Source organism: Schistocerca gregaria, chromosome 3, assembly GCF_023897955.1.
Source record: "Schistocerca gregaria isolate iqSchGreg1 chromosome 3, iqSchGreg1.2, whole genome shotgun sequence".
In the NCBI taxonomy this organism is placed as follows: Eukaryota; Metazoa; Arthropoda; class Insecta; order Orthoptera; family Acrididae; genus Schistocerca; species Schistocerca gregaria.
The window spans coordinates 183,731,382-183,753,928 of NC_064922.1; the positions used below are offsets into that span (position 1 = coordinate 183,731,382).

Here is a 22,547-nt window from a genome sequence, read left to right on the forward strand (position 1 = left end):
GCGTCGACGTGAACCGTATGTGCAGTTGACGGACTTTGAGCGAGGGCGTATAGTGGGCATGCGGGAGGCCGGGTGGACGTACCGCCGAATTGCTCAACACGTGGGGCGTGAGGTCTCCACAGTACATCTATGTTGTCGCCAGTGGTCGGCGGAAGGTGCACGTGCCCGTCGACCTGGGACCAGACCACAGCGACGCATGGATGCACGCCAAAACCGTAGGATCCTACGCAGTGCTGTTGGGGACCGCACCGCCACTTCCCAGCAAATTAGGGACACTGTTGCTCCTGGGGTATCGGCGAGGACCATTCGCAATCGTCTCCATGAAGCTGGGCTACGGTCCCACACACCGTTAGGCCGTCTTCCGCTCACGCCCCAACATCGTGCAGCCCGCCTCCAGTGGTGTCGCGACAGGCGTGAATGGAGGGACGAATGGAGACGTGTCGTCTTCAGCGATGAGAGTCGCTTCTGCCTTGGTGCCAATGATGGTCGTATGCGTGTTTGGCGCCGTGCAGGTGAGCGCCACAATCAGGACTGCATACGACCGAGGCACACAGGGCCAATACCCGGCATCATGGTATAGGGAGCGATGCCCTACACTGGCCGTACACCTCTGGTGATCGTCGAGGGGACACTGAATAGTGTACGGTACATCCAAACCGTCATCGAACCTATCGTTCTACCATTCCTAGACCGGCAAGGGAACTTGCTGTTCCAACAGGACAATGCACGTCCGCATGTATCCCGTGCAACCCAACGTGCTCATGAAGGTGTAAGTCAACTACCCTGGCCAGCAAGATCTCCGGATCTGTCCCCCATTGAGCATGTTTGGGACTGGATGAAGCGTCGTCTCACTTGGTCTGCACGTCCAGCACGAACGCTGGTCCAACTGAGGCGCCAGGTGGAAATGGCACGGCAAGCCGTTCCATAGGACTACATCCAGCATCTCTACGATCGTCTCCATGGGAGAATAGCAGCCTGCATTGCTGCGAAAGGTGGATATACACTGTACTAGTGCCGACATTGTGCATGCTCTGTTGCCTGTGTCTATGTGCCTGTGGTTCTGTCAGTGTGATCATGTGATGTATCAGACCCCAGGAATGTGTCAATAAAGTTTCCCCTTCCTGGGACAATGAATTCACGGTGTTCTTATTTCAATTTCCAGGAGTGTATAATAAGAATAATAAGGGACTCAAGACGGAACCCTGTGGGACGCCATTCTAGATACCTCCCAAGTTAGAAGACTCGGCTGATTTTTACTGACTATCTGTACTGTTGATTTCAACTTTCTGCAGTCTTTCAGTGAAACGTGAACTAAACCTGCGATAAGTACACCAGATGAAAGAGTGAATGCAAGAATGTCTGAAAATTTTGATGACCAGAAAAAAGAAAACAAGTCTTGAAAGAAATGAACAAGTCCACCACGACAACAAGGTACACAAAGTCAAAGCTGACTCATTTTATTCCAGAAAGAGAAATACTCGTTTAAGAAGGTGACAGTCTAATGAAACAGAAACACTCTGCATTTCAATATTCACCAACTGTGAAATGCAGCATAAGTTTTCTTCACTTACACTTGATATAGAATTGTTGGACAAGAATGAAAATATCTTTGAGTTTTGTCATTCGTGTTCAGGCTAGAAAAAGAATCTCTCTGTTCTAAGATATCTTAATCATCTTGTGAGATAAATGGAACTTTTGAAGACAGTGAAAGTAACTTTCCCTATTAGTTGACACGCTTATGGAGTGATAAGAATATGGGACTCATCAACACAAAAGCAGTAGCAGAAATTCCAAAGGATTGGGTGCGGATCATGGATGAACCTCGATGTAAACTTAAGCCATTTCATTCTGTGGTCAACCAAGACAGGATACAAAATGCGGAATCATTTCTGGAGAAGAAATATTTGAGGAAATGACCATTCCTAACAAAGCCCATCATATGTAGTCGGCACAAAAAAACATCCCCACCTCATTCAACATCGAGAAACTGATAAAGGAGATTGAATTTCAACGGTAGTTAAACTTTCACAGATATTTCAAGAGCAGTAGTCTGGAGAATACTTATCTATTGCTCAGAGAGGTAAAATATTTTAGGAATAGCAACAAAAACATCAATAATAGCAGGTATTTCTGGTCCTCTGACAATATATAAAGTGAAATAACAGAACCGTCGCCTTGTCGTAACATTTCAATGAGTTTTGTATTCACTGAATGTACGAAGGCCTGAAGATGATGGGTGCGAAAGTTATTGAAACGTTGCAACAAGAGTCCACCACTTGGATGATCACCAGACAAAGCTGCCTCATTATGTGAAGTATTTTCATTATAAAGCTATTTTCTAAGCACATGTCATTACGAGGCTTCCGTGGTTTATTGTAAGGTACGTTATAAAAACAGGTACCAACCACTACCTTAATGACATTTTTCTGTAACTCATTTTGTTTCCTGTTAACACTGGTTTCGAAAGTTTTGTTCGTGTGATGGACGCATTGTATTTGCAGGTGGGACTGTTCATCAGGTGTTGAATGCTTCCAGTGCTATGGTGCCAGTGAGAGTGTCTTAGTTGTGTTCAAGATTTGCGTTTTTTCCAATGTATCACAACATAGTTTTTTGAATGAGCATGCCAGTATACTATGTTGCCTTTTTTAATGACAATCACGAATGTGGGTAGTTAAAAATAGATCACTAACTGCACTTTAATATATTTAAAATTTTTAATTTTTGTCGAGACACTAGAAACTAAGCACTCTTCTGACAGCAGCGTGGCTTTACCTCCTGGCGTCCCAGCCCATTGATGGTGAACTGACATAAAAAAAGCCACAAAATTGTGCAGTGACTATCAAATCAGTAGACTGGAATCTAGGCCCAAGTAAAGCTCTGCGTTCTGCTTCCCGAACAAGTGAGCATGTTATTTGTGCAGTCTGAAGACTAGTTTTATGCAACTCGTCACACTGCTGTATATGTGAAAGCCTCGTAACTGTTGCAAGCTACAGCCATTGGAAGCTGCTTATTGTATTTATACCTTTGTCTCTGTCTCTAATTTTTATCCCTTTCACGTCCCTCCATTACCAAACTAACTATTTCTTGATGACTCAAGATCCTTCCCTTTAGTCAAGTTGAGCCACAAACTTCTTTTATCCCCAGTTAGAGTCAATGTTTTTTCAGCTACAGTCAGTCTAGATTTTGGTTCAAATGGTTGAACCAAAATTTGAAATGGTTCAAATGGCTCTGAGCACTATGCGACTTATCTTCTGAGGTCATCGGTCACCTAGAACTTAGAACTAATTAACCCTAACTAACCTAAGGACATCACACACATCCATGCCCGAGGCAGGATTCGAACCTGCGACCGTAGCGGCTGCTCGGCTCCAGACTGTAGCGCCTAGAACCGCACGGCCACTCCGGCCGGCCTCCAGTCTAAATTTTCTACTTCCACCATCAGTTATTTTGGTGTCCAAGTAGCAAAAGTCTTTTCAGTGCGTCATTTTCTAATCTAAATCGTCCAGTATCGCCTGATTCAGTTCGAGTGCATTCCATTACCTCTACTATCACTTCTTTTCAAGACACTATCAATTCTGTATGCGAATTTATACGTTCTTCGCGAATCTCGATGATGAAATCTACTCAGGTTATCAGCTGAGTCAAGGCTTCGTTCTACAGCAACGTTTCAACAAGTTTCCCCATTTGTAATCTTCAGCCCTTGACTCGGCTAATAATCCGAGAAGACTTCAACTATCTATTCTGTTCACCTTTTCTTCCAAGTCCTCTGCTTTCTCTGACATTCAGACGTATTATTTCTCAAATCAAGATCCCTTCTAGACTTACTAATCGTATTGGGATGAATAATGTATCTTTAGAAAGGTTTTTTTTAACCTGCTTCTGACATTACATACCGATTTTGCGCTAAACCTACTTGTGGAAAATTTTACATCATAAGACAATTATTATTGGCAAGAGGGTGCCCAGCTTCATTTCTATATTTACGAATGTATCTTATTCATCACGAATACGTCTCCCTTTTCGTACCATAATATCAGGAATACCATTTTATTTGTTTGAAAGTACTTAATAATTTGTACACAGCATTGTCACATATAGCCGGGCCACTGCCGTAGTCCATTATCTCTGCCCGTCATACAAGATGACATTCCTAAACGAATATTCTATCCGAAACAACGTATCTGTCATCCTCGCCTTGTGTTGTGATTTACCTATTGCTACTGTAGCCTAAAGTTCTTACCTGAAGTACGAAGTGGAATTAAAATATCAAATTACAGTTAGAGGTTAGTGTGGCCTTAGTGATACACCAGGTAGTTCTAACACATACATTTCCCATTTGTTTACTTTGCATTTTATATTCATGTTTCTCATTGAACTTGTCTTCAACATCAGGAAAACAATAAATATTACTGTCTCAAGTTAGAAATTACGAGCAACAGTACATGGAAATGTGTATACAAGGATGTGTTACAAATTCGTTTCCTTTTAAATATGTTCTCTCTCCATTCCCACAACTACCCTTATCCCAGCAACTACACTTATTTCTAACATTTTTATTATTCAGAATTATAAAAGTTGGAAAGTTTCGCTTAGGCCTCCTGTTTACAATGTCAGTGACAAACTTCAAAGATTTTATTTCTTCACTCTAAGTTACAATCCTCTTCTCAAATTTCTTCTCAAGTTCTATTACTGCCTGCTCAGCGTACATACAGTATCTACTAATGTGGGGAGTAGGCTAGAATTCCGTCTCACTCCCTTCTCATCTACTGCTTCCTTTCCATGTCCATCGACTCTTAACTAAAATCTGATTGCTGTATCTGTTATGATCAACCATTCGCTCCTTATATTTTACCCATGCAACCTTCAAAATTTCAGAGTATGCCAGTCAACATTGTCAAAAGCCTTCCCTAACTCTACAATTGTGTGGGGTTCTACGTACTGGGAAAATTCAGCATTTTCGGAATTTGTAAACTAGCTCCTTGGCATCGCGTGTTTACACCAGAGAAACTAGAATTTGAAGAGATAGAGGCCTAGTAAAGAGAAGTAACAATCGTATTCACATGTTCATTATTGGCATTTCATATTTCAAGGCCATGTTAGTCTTTTTCCTAGAAAAAGTGACGTTTAGCGATCTAGTGTCTTTGACACAGGATCGTGCCGGCCGCAGTGGCCGATCTGCTCTAGGTGCTACAGCCTGGAGCCGCACGACCGCTACGGTCGCAGGTTCGAATCCTCCCTTGGGCATGGATGTGTGTGATGTCCTTAGGTTAGTTAGGTTTAAGTAGTTCTAAGTTCTAGGGAACTGATGACCTCAGAAGTTCAGTCCCATACTGCTCAGAGCCATTTGAACCAAAACATATCGACAATTTTAGTAGTGTTCCGCTTACAACTAATCAACACCAAAATTGCAATTCTATCTGCAGTTCCCAGACCAACAGATGCGATTTTTCATTCGTACTTTGCACTCTAAGGGAAGTTTATTCATATTGTCTATATAAGAAGGGAAATTTTAAATCCTCAATCTTCTCGTTTTGATGTCTTTAATCATTTTGGTATTTATTAGTTCTGTTATTTTCGTATACACACTTACACAGGTTGGTCAGAACTAGTCAGAGCTTGTTAGGATGTTGCAGTGTAGGTTCTGTTGACAACTGTTGAAAAGACAATTCGATGCGTTGCACCGTTTCCGAGTTAATCAGCTTTGAATTTCGCCAACCAGGCCGTTGCGCGTGAAAATTCAAGTGGCAGTCAGATACATTAGTGTCAGTTGTTCTCATGGCGTAGATGATAGCGCACGATATTGCTCAATATTCGGCTCGGGTTCGATCATTACCACCGCCTCAAGTCCAGGTACTGTATCACTCTCTCGTGCGGTTTTGGAAACAAAACGATCAACAGATCTCTGGCGGATCGTTTGAATTTGCTCACGCAACGACGCGGTTAATTAACTCTGTAATGGCGCCAATTATAGAATTTTTTAACCAATTATTTCCCAGCACAAAACAAGCTTTTCAGTCTGTTTCTGAACTGCCTATATAAATAGATGTCTGAAATAATTACAGCATCCTCACGTTTATTCTGTAGTCAACGTTACATCTTCGCACATTTCCCACCTTATGAGCACTGTCAAAAAAACAACGACAGCTACATTTTGTAAGGTAACGGATGGAAACTCGTTTTGAACATATGGAAACTTTTACATGTATCTTTCCTCTAATTTGTACTGAATGTAGTAGCCGTGATATTAGTGAGATTTTCTGTACGCCTTATCACTGGACAATGGCTTAAAAGCCGAAATCGATTGAGAAAAAGAAAAAAGTTGTTTAAATGAGTCACAGCGCTAATGGAAAAAAATTCTGCATTCATTGAATACATATTGGATAAAGAAGTAAAGTTCTGCGCTCCGGCACTAGACGGGCCAATAGGGCCCAACCGACCGCCATGTCATTCTCTGCCAGTAGCGTTTGCACGTGGTATAGAGAGTGTCTGTTGATCGAACTGCTGTTCATGTCATTGGCGAGTTTCCTGAAATTCGAACCGTTAACAATCTGTCGAACGCACACAGAAGCAGTCCTCCCACCGAGTGAAAAAAAATGATGACATCTCCAGGAATAGAGCCTGCGTATTCTCTATGGGAAGTTGCCACTCCAACAGATCAGTTAAGTAGGCAGATTAACACCATGTAAATCTAACCTAAACTACAAAGAAAAAGAGAGAGAGAGAGAGACCTGGAATGTATGCGACAGCCAGCAGCAGCAGCAGCGGCAGTCCTGGTTGTAGGTGTGTGGCGGCCATGGGGACTGTGGTAGAAACGAACTGATCTGCTCCTCTTCTGCTGTTCTGATCTGCGGCTCCTGTTCCCAGCGACTGTGGCCCTAGCTGTCTGACAGGACACTCCAGTTGTCAGGCTGTGTTGTGATCGCCAGGCCATTAACTTTCGGCCGCGTGCCTCGAATTTTTCGTCCGATAACGTAACAAACACCGGTTTGAAGTCGCTCTGAGGTATCGACTGCGTCCGGGTTAAACACATAATATAAAATGTACTACCCTGAGACACTGACATTTGCTGGAGGTTTGTTTCTACAAATACGCTAACTCAATATGTTTTCTTTTCTTTCTTGAGGCAGTCTGTACAGCTTGCGCATGCGCTTAATTGCTTTGTTCATATAAACGCGAGCACCCATGTGGGCTCCGTATACACACTACTGGCCATTACAATTGCTACATCACGAAGATGACATGCTACAGACGCGAAATTTAACCGATAGGAAGAAGCTGCTGTGATATGCAAATTATTAGCTTTTCAGAGCATTCACACAAGGTTGGGGCCGATGGCGAAACCTACAACGTGCTGACAGGAGGAAAGTTTCCCACCGATTTCTCATACACAAAAAGCAGTTAACCGGCTTTGCCAGGTGAAACGTTGTTGTGACGCCTCGTGTAAGGAGGAGAAATGCGTACCATATCGTTTCCGACTTTGATAAAGGTCGGAGTGCAGCCTACCGCGATTGCGGTTTATCGTATCGCGACATTGCTGCTCGCGTTGGGCGAGATCCAATGACTGTAAGCAGAATATGGATTCAGTGGGTTCAGGGGGGTAATACAGAACGCCGTGCTGGATCTCAATTGCCTCGTATCACTAGCAGTCGAGATGACAGGCATCTTATCCGCATGGCTGTACCGTATCGCACAGCCACGTCTCGATCGCTGAGTCAACAGATGGGGACGTTTGCAAGACAACAACCATCTGCCCGAACAGTTCGACGACGTATGCAGCAGCATGGACCATCAGTTTGGAGACCATGGCTGCGGTTACACTTGACGCTGCATCACAGACAGGAGCGCCTGCGATGGTGTACTCAATGACGAACATGGGTGCACGGATGGCAAAACGTCATTTTTTTCGGATGAATCCAGTTTATGTTTACAGCATCAGGATGGTCGCATCCGCTTTTGGCGAAATCGCTGTGAACACAGATTGGAAGTGTGTATTCGTCATCGCCATACTGGCGTATCCCCCGGCATGATGGTATGGGGTGCCATTGGTTACACGTGTCGGTCACCTCTTGTTCGCATTGACGGCACTTTGAACAGTGGACGTTACATTTCAGATTTGTTACGACCCTTGGATCTACCCCTCATTCGATCCCTGCGAAACCCTACATTTCAACAGGATAATGCATGACCGCATGTTGCAGGTCCTACACGAGCCTTTCTCGATACAGAAAATGCTCGACCGCTGCCCTGGCCAGCACATTCTCCAGATCTCTAACCGATTAAAAAGTCTGGTCAATGGTGGCCGAGCAACTGGCTCGTCACAATACGCCAGTCACTATTCTTGATGAGCTGTGGTATCGTTTTGAAGCTGCGTGGGCAGCTGTACCTGTGCACGTTATCCAAGCTCTGTTTGATTTAATGCCCAGGAGTATTAAGGCCGTTATTACCGCCAGAGGTGGATTTTCTCGGTACTGATTTCTCAGGATCTATGCACCCAGATTGCGTGAAAATATAATGAAATGTCAGTTCTAGTATAATATATTTGTCCAATGAATACCCGTTTATCATCTGCATTTCTTCTTGGTGTAGCAGTTTTAATGGTGAGTAGTGTATGTATTCTGTGTGCTTTTTCTCGTGGAAAATGTGTTACACCGGTACGTCGTTTTCGGAGTGTATGTGGACTGAGACCAAATAACGAAGTTCCCACTTACGTAACAATGAAGAAATGGGACAGGCAGCTTTAGGAATCTGAAGTCTGCTTTCGATGTCGGGCCACCAAGCCAAGTATGCAGTTCAAGAGGCTACTGTCTAACTCGTACGACCTAGCGGAGCGCTCTTAAATCAATCCGACAAGCAGGTAGGCGGTTACAGTTATTTCGTTCCACAGTACATGATGTCGTCCATGTTAAGTTTGCACCTACTGGCGTACAAACTGCAGCTGCTTCAGAAAAATCCCTGAGAACAAGTCGCGAAGGAAGGCTTTCAGGGAGAGTGTCCTGGCAAAAATCGGTGAAAACGAGGCATTCCTCGATTTCGTCTGTTTCTCGGCCAAATTCTATGCTTTAGTCATAGCAGATAAGCAGTTGGCGCATGTGGGAAACTGAATTCACCCCCCCCCCCCTCCCCCCCTCCCGCCACACATATTGATAGAGTACAAACTTGGCTCTCCGAAAGTGTATGTGTGGTGTGGTATTGTTGGACAAGTTACAATCCCATTCTTCACGGATGCTACAGTTAATGGAACATTTTATGGAGACATTTTGGAGCTCTGCACTGTGCCACGACATTCTCGTAACGATCTTTCCACAAGATGGCGCACCATTCTAATTTGCTAACATGGTGGGGGATTTCTTGTATTATGTGTTCCCAGATCGATGGATAGGGATAGAATTCAATTGCTTGGCCGCCTACAAGCGCAAACATTACATCACTATTTCTTCTGTGGGGGTGTATCAAGAAATAAGAGTACCAGACATCAGATCTGCCAGATTTGGCGCCATTGCATTCGTGCATCCATCGCAGATGTGACACCTGCAATGCTGCGAAACACTGGAGTGGAGCACAGATTACATGTCTGCCACACCACTAACGGTGTGTATACAAAGGTGTATTAGGTGTATAAGAAACCACTGAGTCACCGTAAGAGTAGTAACATACTGTCAAATGTCTTACTTTTCAAGTCATTAGATTTTATAATGTATGTTTATTGCAGATATAATGATGGCTCCGAAAATATATGGCAGTGTAGTGGTAGAAGGGTTGTGCTCTATGCTACCAAAAGCAGTTTGCAGAATATTGGGACTTAGGGACTGATTGTTTAAAAGAATCGACGGGGCAAGGACAAAGGTCGGGATAAAACAAGGATATAAAATTTCAGTAATTATTGAAGTATTTTATTACAGTACCACTAACATCACATCTCTGACTAAAGAATCAACTCTCAATAGGAGAGTTTCAGACGTATGATTTCTTTAGAAACGAGTTAATGTGTTGAATATTTGTCGTCAACATGTAAAATCTTTATAGTTATAGACAGACGTAAAATCCTAATTGTTGGTTTAATTTGGGATTATTCACTGGGTGGATATAGTATGGGTAATTTTCTGGCCATCCGATATACTGGCTCAAAACATTTGCACAGTTTAAGGGTACAGGTGTCGATCCTGTACTTGCCAGATCGAATGCTCGCTTACGTCTCTTTGTTACAGAGCAGCGGCATCGCTGACGGGGATGCCCCATAGTTCTGGGTGGGTCAGGATGGCGCCTGGAGATCGTTTTGCGCGAAGCAGTGAGTAGTTGCGCCAGAAACATCACAAAAGGACACGTATGTACGTAGGAAAATAATGAGTGGTTGATTTCAGCGAGTGGGATTAGAACAAGTAGGGACATGATTAATTTAGTGGAGTAAATTAACTGTGTAACGTAAGTGTTCACATATTGCAACCTCTTCATTATTATTAGAATATTTTTGGAAGTGACAGCTATATGGCGATGTGGGAGAAGAGATAGGGTATGTGACATGGGTACATCGCCCATACTTTATCAGCACATTTACCTTGGGAGTAAGTTTACCCTCTGGAACCGGCTGCTTATTAAGGTCTGATGTCTACTTTACAAATCAGCCAGACTTCAAGCAATATTAATGAACAAATAATATAGGTCAAATGAAACTGCCCGGTTCCAGAGACGTTTTCAAGTCTCAAAACTCTGATGTATACATGCAGGCAAACGACGAATTTATACCAAGGGTCGGATCCGAAACCAGGTCTCCTGTGTATACATCATAGATATTTGAGGGTTGAAAAGGTGTCTGGAACCATATAGTTTCATTTGATTAAAGCACCTGTATCTGGGTTTGAGGCAGGGTTCCCCAGTTTGGTTTTATGCTGAGGTGCTATTCCTATACAGCTGGAAAGCCTCTGAAATTCTGTTCGAGTTTAGAGGGAATACCAAGTGGGCTGAGGGGTGAATGGAAATTTGGACTGAGGCGGGAGGCATGTTAGGTTAATCCGTGCAGTTGTGCATTCCAGTGTGGTGTAGTGGTTAGCGCATCTTACCAGATAGCAGGCGACTTGGGTTCAAATCCCACCCTTGGTACAGATTTTCATTTGTCGCATCAGTCTGCATATATACATCAAATAACTCCTTACAACAGTTTCTAACTTTCATACTTATTGTATCAAACCTTTAATGTAAGATTACACCTCTTAATGAGTAGATTAATAGAGTTTAAATTTTTAAATTCAGCCAGTAATTATATGAAAATCTAATTTTCCTTGTTCCCTAAAAGCCGTTTATAGGCAACCTGCTTTGGGTGTCTAACCATTTGAGGATTTAGATGTTATGAACACTGGTGCAATTGTAATCGAAGTACTGATCTGTTCGAACACGCCAACTTTTGGCTCAAAATGAAAATAATGTTGGATTCTTCATTAGTTTTCTTGACATTTGTGACGTAAGATCATCTTCCAAAAATCCTTAATAAATTTAACTAGCCATTAAAGGGTCAAATTTTAAGAAACATACACAATAAAGCATTCTATGCTTTCCATTTCTTAAAGAAACTTTCAAAGAGCGGACAGGTCGACATGTAGGCTTGTTAGTGTAATTAAATATAACGAAGCAGCATGCATGTTCATTTAAACTTTTGTATTTACTGTGTTTCGATATACAGGCTGAGCACAAAAGAACGTTACACATACAGTACTTCATACAAACGAAACAGTGCAATTGAGTCCCTTCTAAACTTAATCTGTTAATGGCATGTGTGCAAGACTATTTTACGGATGGACACAATTGTTCTGTTGTTCTGTGCTGTCGCCAGAGTACTAGTGCAAGGAATTACTACTAGGGAGACGTTCAGCTCAGCTCTATGATACTTCTCCGTGATGTCACTAAGACGTGCCCATGCCCAGTTTCGAATCAGATGTCTACTTTCATGGTCTTATCGAGTTCTGAGATGTCGTTTTAGTTTAAGCCCATATTGGTTACGTTTTAAATTACAACGTGTGTTCAATGAATAATTGCTGCTTCAGATTCTGGCGCTCTCTCACAAACGTTCTTTTGGTACGATTTGTTATAATTAAATGTAAGGTGGAGATATAGGGGCAGTTAATCTTCAGCAGGTTTAAGTGTTAACAGATTGACAATGGATAGGGATGTTGGGTTACGAAGAGGCAGGTAGCTGATACGGTGGCTTGCGTTCTCCTGCTCATAATTTTTTTTTTATTTTCGCTTTTGTAAAAGATTCTGGGACATTATCAATTTAAGAAATGTATGTTCTGTATTATTCGATATTATATACATCTAAGAGTGCTCTCCCAGGAGTAAGCTGCCACTGTCAACAGTTTACAAATTACGGATGAAACACGCAAATGACAGTAAATATTCATAGCACCTTGATCATATGGTAAAAAGACTAGACCACTCAGAATAAAAAGCTTACAAAAGACATTTTTGAAAAAGAATTAAGAGGTAACTGTTTCAGTGAACTATAAAACAAAAGAAAATCCGAAAGCTATTTATTACAGCAGACTTTCAAAACAAGAATATCTTTAATTAAAGTAGGCCTACATATGCAAACGAAACGTTCTAGTGCTGGTACAGGAACGTACCTTTTTTTCTCATTGTTCCGGTTACTTTCAAATGCAAAGAAGTGGTGGGGGTAAGTGTCTATGGGATCAAACTGCTGAGGCCATCGGTCCCTCGTCTTACACGTTACTTAATCTAACTCAAAGTAACTTACACTAAGGACAATACACACACCCATGCCCGAGGGAGGACTCGAACCTCCGACTGGGGGAGCCGCGCGAACCGTGGCAAGGGGGCCTTAAACGACGCGGCTACCCCGCGCATCTCAAGTGCAAATGATGAAGCTCGTATTTCTCGCTGTGAATTGTAATTTTTTTGACAAATTACAACATGTTTCACACAACCATGACACTTTTACCATTGGGGTGGAGGGGGGGGGGGCGTGGTGCTTACTGCTAAGTTTTGTTCGTAATACAAATTGTGCCGTAGCGGCTTGTTAACCGAGTACACAACTTTTGGATAGCAAAGGTGGAGACTTTCTGTACTTACGTCACAATGCCTTCTACTGGGCTTCCTGCTGCGATAATACCTGAGTCCATTGCCATTCAGCCTGCCAGAAACGATCAGTTGTGCGACTGGATTCGTGATTTCCTGTCAGGAAGGTCGCAGTTCGTAGTAATAGACGGCAAATCATCGAGTAAAACTGAAGTGATATCAGGTGTTCCCCAGGGAAGCGTCCTGGGACCTCTACTGTTCCTGATCTATATAAATGACCTAGGTGACAATCTGAGCAGTTCTCTTAGACTGTTCGCAGATGGTGCTGTAATTTACCGTCTAGTAAGGTCATCCGAAGACCAGTATCAGTTGCAAAGCGATTTAGAAAAGATTGCTGTATGGTGTGTCAGGTGGCAGTTGACGCTAAATAACGAAAAGTGTGAGATGATCCACATGAGTTCCAAAAGAAATCCGTTGGAATTCGATTACTCGATAAATAGTACAATTCTCAAGGCTGTCAATTCAACTAAGTACCTGGGTGTTAAAATTACGAACAACTTCTGTTGGAAGGACCACATAGATAATATTGTCGGGAAGGCGAACCAAAGGTTGCGTTTCATTGGCAGGACACTTAGAAGATGCAACAAGTCCACTAAAGAGACAGCTTACACTACACTCGTTCGTCCTCTGTTAGAATATTGCTGCGCGGTGTGGGATCCTTACCAGGTGGGATTGACGGAGGACATCTAAAGGGTGCAAAAAAGGGCAGCTCGTTTTGTATTATCACGTTATAGGGGAGAGAGTGTGGCAGATATGATACACGAGTTGGGATGGAAGTCATTACAGCATAGACGTTTTTCATCGCGGCGAGACCTTTTTACGAAATTTCAGTCACCAACTTTCTCTTCCGAATGCGAAAATATTTTGTTGAGCCCAACCTACATAGGTAGGAATGATCATCAAAATAAAATAAGAGAAATCAGAGCTCGAACAGAAAGGTTTAGGTGTTCGTTTTTCCCGCTCGCTGTTCGGGAGTGGAATAGTAGAGAGATAGTATGATTGTGGTTCGATGAACCCTCTGCCAAGCACTTAAATGTGAATTGCAGAGTAGTCATGTAGATGTAGATGTAGATGTGTTTGTATTGGAGTAGATATTATTTATTAGTAACGAGAAATTAATTTCAGAACGTTCCAGCGGTGTTTCGAGCCTAATTATTATTCAAAGTCGAATGTGTGAAACAAGGGGCGACACCAACCTACTCAATGACATATTTCTTACTGAGCTCAAGAAACAATAAGGGTAAGTACAGTTTCTGTGTAGTATATAACAAGAGGCTTTCGGAAACTCAAAATCTTAAATCGCTCAGCGAGACATGTTACAGCTTAATGCCTCCTAATGGAACCTCAGCTGACAAAAATACTGCTTGCAATTAACGAGTGCTGAAAAATTCTACCACCCAGGGTGGCCGAGCGGTTCTAGGCGCTACAATCAGGAATCGCGCGGTCGCTACGGTCGCCGGTTCGTATCCTGCCTCGGGCATGGATGGGTGTGATGTCCTTAGGTTAGTTAGGTTTAAGTAGTTCTAAGTTCTAGGGGACTGATGACCTTAAAAGTTAAGTCACATAGTGCTCAGAGCCATTTGAACCACTTTTTTTTAAAAAAAATTCTAAATAAAAATCTGAACCTCGCCTTAGCTTAGGCCGAAAATAAAACGATTCCTTTAAGAAAGCCATAAATTTTCTCACATCAAATAGAAATAACTTTGAATGTTGCTAAGAGGATATTACTCGTCTGTAACAAAGTATAGCAATCTGAGTAGCAGTAAAACTTAACAGGCATATTTTGCTTTGTAACTTCTTTCCCGTTTAAATACTACGTCGTAATCAGAACGTTAAATAGCTTGTCAGTTGGTCGTAATGCATAGCAAAGAGAACACGATCTTTGAATGTCAATGACAATGCCTAATTAGTATTAAACCTCGTTACCAACTATTACAACACGAATTTACGACCAACGAGCGATTGCTATTTTACGTTAGAAGCGAAACTGGAAACTATGATTTATTTAGCACTTTCAGATTCTGTGTTCTTTATCGGAACCTTTAGCTTTTAGCAAATTCAATTACTGATACCCATTACTATAACCAACTTAGGTAAACTCTACAAATATTAACTATGGTTGACTACGTCAAACTAGCGCATTTAATGCAAATTCCATGATACTGAATTCGGGAGCACCACATCTATCTACACAAACCGGTCGGAGTGGCCGAGCGGTTCTAGGCGCTACAGTCTGGAACCGCGAGACGGCTATGGTCGCAGGTTCGAATCCTGCCTCGGGCATGGATGTGTGTGATGTCCTTAGGTTAGTTAGGTTTAAGTAGTTCTCAGTTCTAGGGGACTGATGACCTCAGAAGTTAAGTCCCATAGTGCTCAGAGCCATTTGAACCATTATTTACACAACCATAATTAAGAACAATCATTCTTTAATATTTCTATCACGTAGTCTTCTATGAACCCTTCACCGGATTTCGATACAGTTTCCTCGATGGAAGTTATCGAATGCCAGCAACAAACTAATACCCCACAAATCAGAAGTAAAAAATCAGCAAATCCACGCGCCACCGCTTCTGACCCTGGAGTTTACAATTAAAGCAAAGCTCTGCCTCCAGACGCTGGCGTGACTCAACCCGCCGGTTAAAAATAGGCCACTCGTCACTTTTCAGGTCTCAGTTTAATTACATGCGGTCGTTAACGGTTCCTCTTTACTACTTCGCCCACTAACATCGGTTAAGGGTACGAACTATTAAACTGTTTGCGGGCCAATTCAAAGTAACGAGCCAAATAATGTCCGCCCTGTATGTTAAGGTTAAAAATTCCACAAAAAAGCACCTTGCTCTATCCATTTCAAACAACCTAACGCACCACAGACACCAGCAAACAACCCAGTTACCTCTGGGCGAGCTGTAAGCTGCTAACAACACGTCGCGCACCAGAAAATCTGATACAACCGATATCAGCACAAAATTCAGTTACTGTTATTGCATCAACACTTTGTTGCAACTGTGCCTCATACGGTCTAAATTTACCGCGATTCACCATAATTGCCCACAGCACTAAAAATCTAGAAAAATATTATCCTGCCAGATTTTCGCTAACTCGGTCGCTGAAATGCTACTATGAAAACTTTCAAGAACCTGAATATTCCAAGATAGGCCTTGGGAGGGGAGAGGGGGGGGGGGATATATCTCGCATCTACAGCAATTTTCAAAAAGCTGACAATCTCGTCCGTAAGCCCGCTATACAGACAATCATCCAGTTGCTCCGGACAGTTACTCCATGCACGCTCAAGCCTTGCTAACCCCATAGCCTTGCAACGATACAACTCGCACATGTCTGTATGTAGACAGACTAAGACCTACAGCTGGACTTTGAGACCTATACGTTAACTGCCTCATGAAAATCACGTGGTAACCATTAAAGATGAACAAACACGTAACGACACATCTACCTTCGACAGTTAGTTGATTATTGGCAGCGGCCTTCGGGACGCGAGCGGCACCGGCCTTCTGCGATGCCCAATAGTCGCTTCGCAGCTACAACATGCACCTGTGTTCTGTCATCCTGACGTGTACCGTGCAAGTCGCACGCTCTTAACCCGACGGACAAAATCTGAGTTGTGATGTAGCGCTCGCATTTTCCCCCTAAAGGACTCAATTGCGCTGCCATATGTTTAGCCAGTTTGTATGATGGGGCCCCAATAACGCTAACTATTGATCGAAGAGGCAGTGAATCTTGGGCAGTGCGACTTGCACCATTAAATATTCTCGTTAGTGTCGATGTGGTCTCAGTTTTTACTCTGGTAGTATTTGCAGGAATCACTGTTGCTCATTGGCCAGAAGCCGGAAGGGGAACTTGTATATTTACTTGCGACTTTTTATTCAATGAACAACACTTTGAACAGACTGACAGTGTCGCAATGCGTAGTCCATTGTCACCCGTCGTTGTCAATCTTTTTATGGAAGATTTCGAGGAGAGAGCACTCCTATCAGCGGAGCTTTTGGCGAATTGTGGATGACACCTTTGTCATCTGGCTCCACGGCACTGCGTCGTTGGATTCATTTTTGCGACATCTAAATTCTCCTCATTCGAGTACCAAGTTCACAATGGAGATGGAGGAAGACGGCGAACTACCGTTCCTGGACGCGTTGGTGCTGAGGAAAGAGGATGGCAGCTTGGATCACACTGTGTACCATAAACCTACTCCACGTACTTATACTTACAGGCCATCAGCTGTCATCATCCTGCACAACCAAGTGGCTTGCTTGGGATGTTGGTTCACAGACCAAGAGACATATCAGACTGTCAACTTGTCCTATAAGATAAACCATCTCTGTACTATATTTTTAGATTATGGATATTCTGAACGGTAGATTTGCCGTCCCTTACGTCCGGCGCTTGTTAGAGAAAGTGAGGAGCTGGAAAAAACGGTGAACAAAGAGAAATTGTCGTTTTGCCATACGTCGGCGATGTTTCTTCCAAAGTAGGAATGTTATGGGAGAAACAAAGTCAAAGGGGTCTTTCGTCCGCCAACGAAACTCGGAGCTCTTTTAGGCTCAGTGAAAGATGATCTTGGTTGAAGAAGGCCTGGTATCTACACTCATGCTCATAAATTAAGGATAATACTCATCTTCATGGTGAAACAACGCTCTGGTGGGCGTTTTGCGGGCTTAAATCACCTTGAGGTATGACCATGTGGCGCATTTGACCTGCGCTCCTCGCACGGTGGTGCTGGCAGCAGTCCACTTACGCAGAGGTGTGTTGGTGCATGTCAAAGTACGATGCAGCGAGTAAGTGTGCTGACGCTTTCAGACGTGCTAATGGTGACTGTGTGTCTAAAATGGCTCAGAGAACACATATTGATGACGGTATGAGGGGTAGAATACTAGGGCGACTGGAGGCTGGTCAAACACAGCAGGTCATGGCATGGGCCCTCCTTGTTCCACAAAGTGCGATCTCAAGATTGTGACAACGATTCCAGCAGACAGGAAACGTGTCTAGGCGCTACAGTACGGAACGTCCACAGTGTACAACACCACAAGAAGACTGATATCTCACCATCAGTGTCCGCAGACGGCCACAGATTACTGCAGGTAGCCTTGCTTGGGACCTTACTGCAGCCACTGGAACAGTTGTCTCCAGACACACAGTCTACAGACGAGTGAACAGACATGTTTTTTTCGCCCGGAGACCTGCAAGGTGCATTCCACTGACACCTGGTCACAGGAGAGCCCGTAAAGCCTGGTGTCAAGAACACAGTACATGGTCATTGGAACAGTGGTCTCAGGTTATGTTCACGGACGGGTCCAGGCATGTTCTGAACAGTGATTCTCGCCGGGTTTTCATTTGGCTCGAACCAGGAACCAGATAACACCCTCTTAATGTCTTTGAAAGGGACGTGTATGGAGGTCGTGGTTTGATGGTGTGGGGTGGGATTGTGATTGGTGCACGTACATCCCTGCATGTCTTTGACAGAGGAACTGTAACAAGTCAGGTGTATCGGGACGTCATTTTGCACCAGTATGTCTGCCTTTACAGGGGTGCAGTGTGTCTCACCTTCCTACTGATGGATGAACAACGCACGGCCACACCGAGCTGCCATCGTAGAGGAGTACCTTGTAACAGAAGATATCAGGCAAATGGAGTGGCCTGCCTGTTCTCCAGACCTAAACCCCATCGAGCACATCTGGGATGCTCTCAGTTGACGTATCGCTGCAGGTCTTCAAACCCCTACGACACTTCAGGAGCTCCGACAGGCACTGGTGTAAGAATGGGAGGCTGTACCCTAGCAGCTGCTGGACCACCTGATCCACAGCATGCCAACACGTTGTGTGGCCTGTGTAAGTGTGCATGGTGATAATATCCCATATTGATGTCGGGGTACATGCGCAGGAAACAGTGGCGTTTTGTAGCACGTGTGTTTCGGGACGGTTTTCTCAACTTATCACCAATACCGTGGACTTACAGATCCGTGTCGTGTGTGTTCCCTATGTGCCTATGCTATTCACGCCAGTTTGTGTAGTGCCACGTTGCGTGACACCACATTCTGCAATTATCCTTAATTTATGAGCATGAGTCATGGACGTACCCAGCGAAAGGGAGGAGGGGGGTAGCAGCTGGCCCTCCCCCCCCCCCCCCCCCCCTAGAAAATATTTGAACTCGTTCGCGCAGATCCGGGAGTAATTTTTTCGTCTTCGGCACGTTACTGTCGGCAAATCCTAGAAGATTATTACTGAATTTAAAAGTTGTATTTTTAAACAAGTACATTCTTATATTTAAAATGTCTATTGAAAGCAGTTTTTCACTAGTTTACTGTTTTATTTAATAAGAAGTGCTGTATGTTGTCTCGAGTCCTTGTTTCCTGAGACTAGTATGACCTTCCCCCCCACCTCCCCCCCCCCCCCCCTCCTTGTTCAGATCCTGGGTACGCCCTTGGCATGAGTGTATAAATTCCTTGCAGCTGCGAGACGTCATACATTGGACAAACTTGTCGCAGAGGGTAGATGTGTCCAACATCGACGGCAAACACCTCTGGACAGTAGAGGACAGTATGGAAAAAAATTCTGTTGTCGTCTTCGTACTGGAACAGCATTATTAAAGAAGCAGTGGACTTCGCAGCTCGACTAATTTGCTTAAGAGGAATACAGGCTGCCAACCCAGCACGGCATGGGATCCAGCGCTGGCCGTGTTAAAATCACGGCGAACAGAAAAAAAGAGCTATTGGTCGTACGAGGGATGACGCTGCAATGGCGACATAGATATTAGGTTGACAACGACGAGGGCGTGTACACACCGGTCCGGACATGTACACTACTGGCCATTAAAATTGCTACACCACGAAGATGACGTGCTACAGACGCGAAATTTAACCGACAGGAAGAAGATGCTGTGATGTGCAAATGATTAGCTTTTCAGAGCATTCACACAATGTTGGCGCCGGTGGCGACATTTACAACGTGCTGACATGAGGAAAGTTTCCAACACAAACAGCAGTTGACCGGCGTTACCTGGTGAAACGTTGTTGTGATGTCTCGTGTAAGGAGGGGAAATGCGTACCATCACGTTTCCGACTTTGATAAAGGTCGGATTGTAGCCTATCGCGATTGCGGTTTATCGTATCGCGATATTGCTGTTCGCGTTGGTCGACATCCAATGATTATTAGCGGGACTGTAATACGGAACGCCGTGCTGGATCCCAACGGCCTCGTATCACTAGCAGTCGAGTTGAGAGGCATCTTATCCGCATGGCTGTAACGGATCGTGCAGCCACGTCTAGACCCCTGAGTCAACAGATGGGGACGTTTGCAAGGCAACAACCATTTGCACGAACAGTTCGACGACGTTTGCAGCAGCACGGACTATCAGCTCGGAGACCGTGGCTGCGGTTACCCTTGACGCTGCATCACAGACAGGAGCACCTGCGATGGTGTACTCAACGACGAACCTGGGTGCATGGATGGCAAAACGTCATTTTTTCGAATGAATCCGGGTTCTGTTTACAGCATCAGGATGGTCGCATCCGTGTTTGGCGAAATCGCAGTGAACGCACGTTGGAAGCGTGTATTCGTCATCACCATACTGGCGTATCACCCGGCATGATGGTATGGGGTGCCATTGGTTACACGTCTCGGTCACCTCCTGTTCTCATTGACGGCACTTTGAACAGTGGACGTTACATTTCAGATTGTTACGACCCGTGGCTCTAACCATCATTCGATCCCTGCGAAACCCTACATTTCAGCAGGATAATGCACGACCGGATGTTGCAGGTCCTGTACGGGCCTTTCTGGATACAGAAAATGTTCGACTTCTGCCCTGGCCAGCATTCTGCAGATCTCTCACCAATTGAAAACGTCTGGCCAATGGTGGCCGAGCAACTGGCTCGTCACAATACGCCAGGCACTACTCTTGATGAATTGTGGTATCGTGTTGAAGCTGCGTGGGCAGCTGTGCCTGTGCACGCCATCCAAGCTCTGTTTGACTCAATGCCCAGGCGTATCAAGGCCATTATTACGGCAGGAGGTGGTTGTTCTGGGTACTGATTTCTCAGGATCTATGCACCCAAACTGAGTGAAAATTTTATCACATGTCAGTTCTAGTATAATATATTTGTCCAATGAACACCCGTTTATCATCTCCATTTCTTCTTGGTGTAGCAATTTTAATGGTCGGTAGTGTATTTCCGGGAGGCGGCTCCCAATGGAGGGCCCTGGGGCGGCCGACGGCAACGCACACCGTGTGACACGTCTCTACGCATGAGTTCACCGTCCGACAGGTGGCGTAGCTCTCTCTCTCTCTCTCTCTCTCTCTCTCTCTGGCGATCTGCGCTATTGGTCACCGAAATTTGGAGCGTTCATGCCTACTCTCTTTTTCCTGTTATAACTAGGAGGCTTTGATCGTAGCGTCATCACAGTGTTCGCACGTGAAAATGTCGGTCATTTGCGACGGCGAAATGTTATGGAGTTTTCACAACCACATCCGACCTTCGCCCGAGAACCGCAATTGCAAATGGTCCATCGGGAAAGCCTCAAGCGACACAATCCTGTTCATGTTGTTACGCGGCACTAGTTGTATACAGGGTGGTCTATTGATAGTGACCGGGCCAAATATCTCACGAAATAAGCGTCAAATGAATAAACTACAAAGAACGAAACTCGTCTAGCTTGAAGGGCGAAACCAGATGGCGCTATGGTAGGCCCGCTAGATGGCGCTGCCATAGGTCAGACGGATATCAACTGCGTTTTTTAAAATAGGAACCCCCATTTTTATTACATATTCGTGTACTATGTTAAGAAATATGAATGTTTTAGTTGGACCACTTTTTCGCTTTGTGATAGGTGGCGCTGTAATAGTCACAAACGTATACGTACGTGGATTCACGTAACATTCCGGTATGGACGGTATTTGCTTCGTGATATATTACCCGTGTTATAATGGACCGTTTACAAATTGCGGAAAAGGTCAATATCGTGTTGTTGTATGGTTATTACGTTCAAAATGCCGAACGGGCGTGTGCTATGTATGCTGCTCGGTACCCTGGACGACATCATCCAAGTGTCTGGACCGTTCACCGGATATTTACGTTATTGAAGGAAACAGGAAGTGTTCTGACACATGTGAAACGTCAACCACGACCTGCAACAAATGATGATGCCCAAGTACGTGTTTAGCTGCTGTCGCGGCTAATCCGCACATCAGTAGCATACAAACTGCGCGAGAATCGGTAATCTCAAAAATGTCGGTGTTGAGAATGCTACATCAACATCGATTGTACACGTACCATATTTCTATGAACCAGGAATTGCATGGCGACGACTTTGAACGTCATGTACAGTTCTGCCACTGGGCACAAGAGAGCCGGCCGGGGTGGCCGAGCGGTTCTAGGCGCTACAGTTCGGAACCGCGCCACCACTACGGTCGCAGGTTCGAATCCTGCCTCGGGCATGGATATGTGTGATGTTCTT

At 44.2% G+C, this 22,547-nt stretch overlaps 1 protein-coding gene across 1 annotated transcript in view; it reads right to left on the minus strand.

Moving 5' to 3' along the window:
- The window catches only part of LOC126355985 (inactive pancreatic lipase-related protein 1-like), a 265,959-nt gene extending 259,065 nt beyond the window's left edge, over positions 1 to 6,894 (minus strand). The window contains exon 1 of the mRNA XM_050006603.1: positions 6,729 to 6,894. Within this exon, the coding sequence (XP_049862560.1) occupies positions 6,729 to 6,795 (67 nt within the window). The 5' untranslated portion in view covers positions 6,796 to 6,894. The remainder of the gene's footprint in view (positions 1 to 6,728) is intronic.
- Positions 6,895 to 22,547: the final 15,653 nt, after the last annotated feature.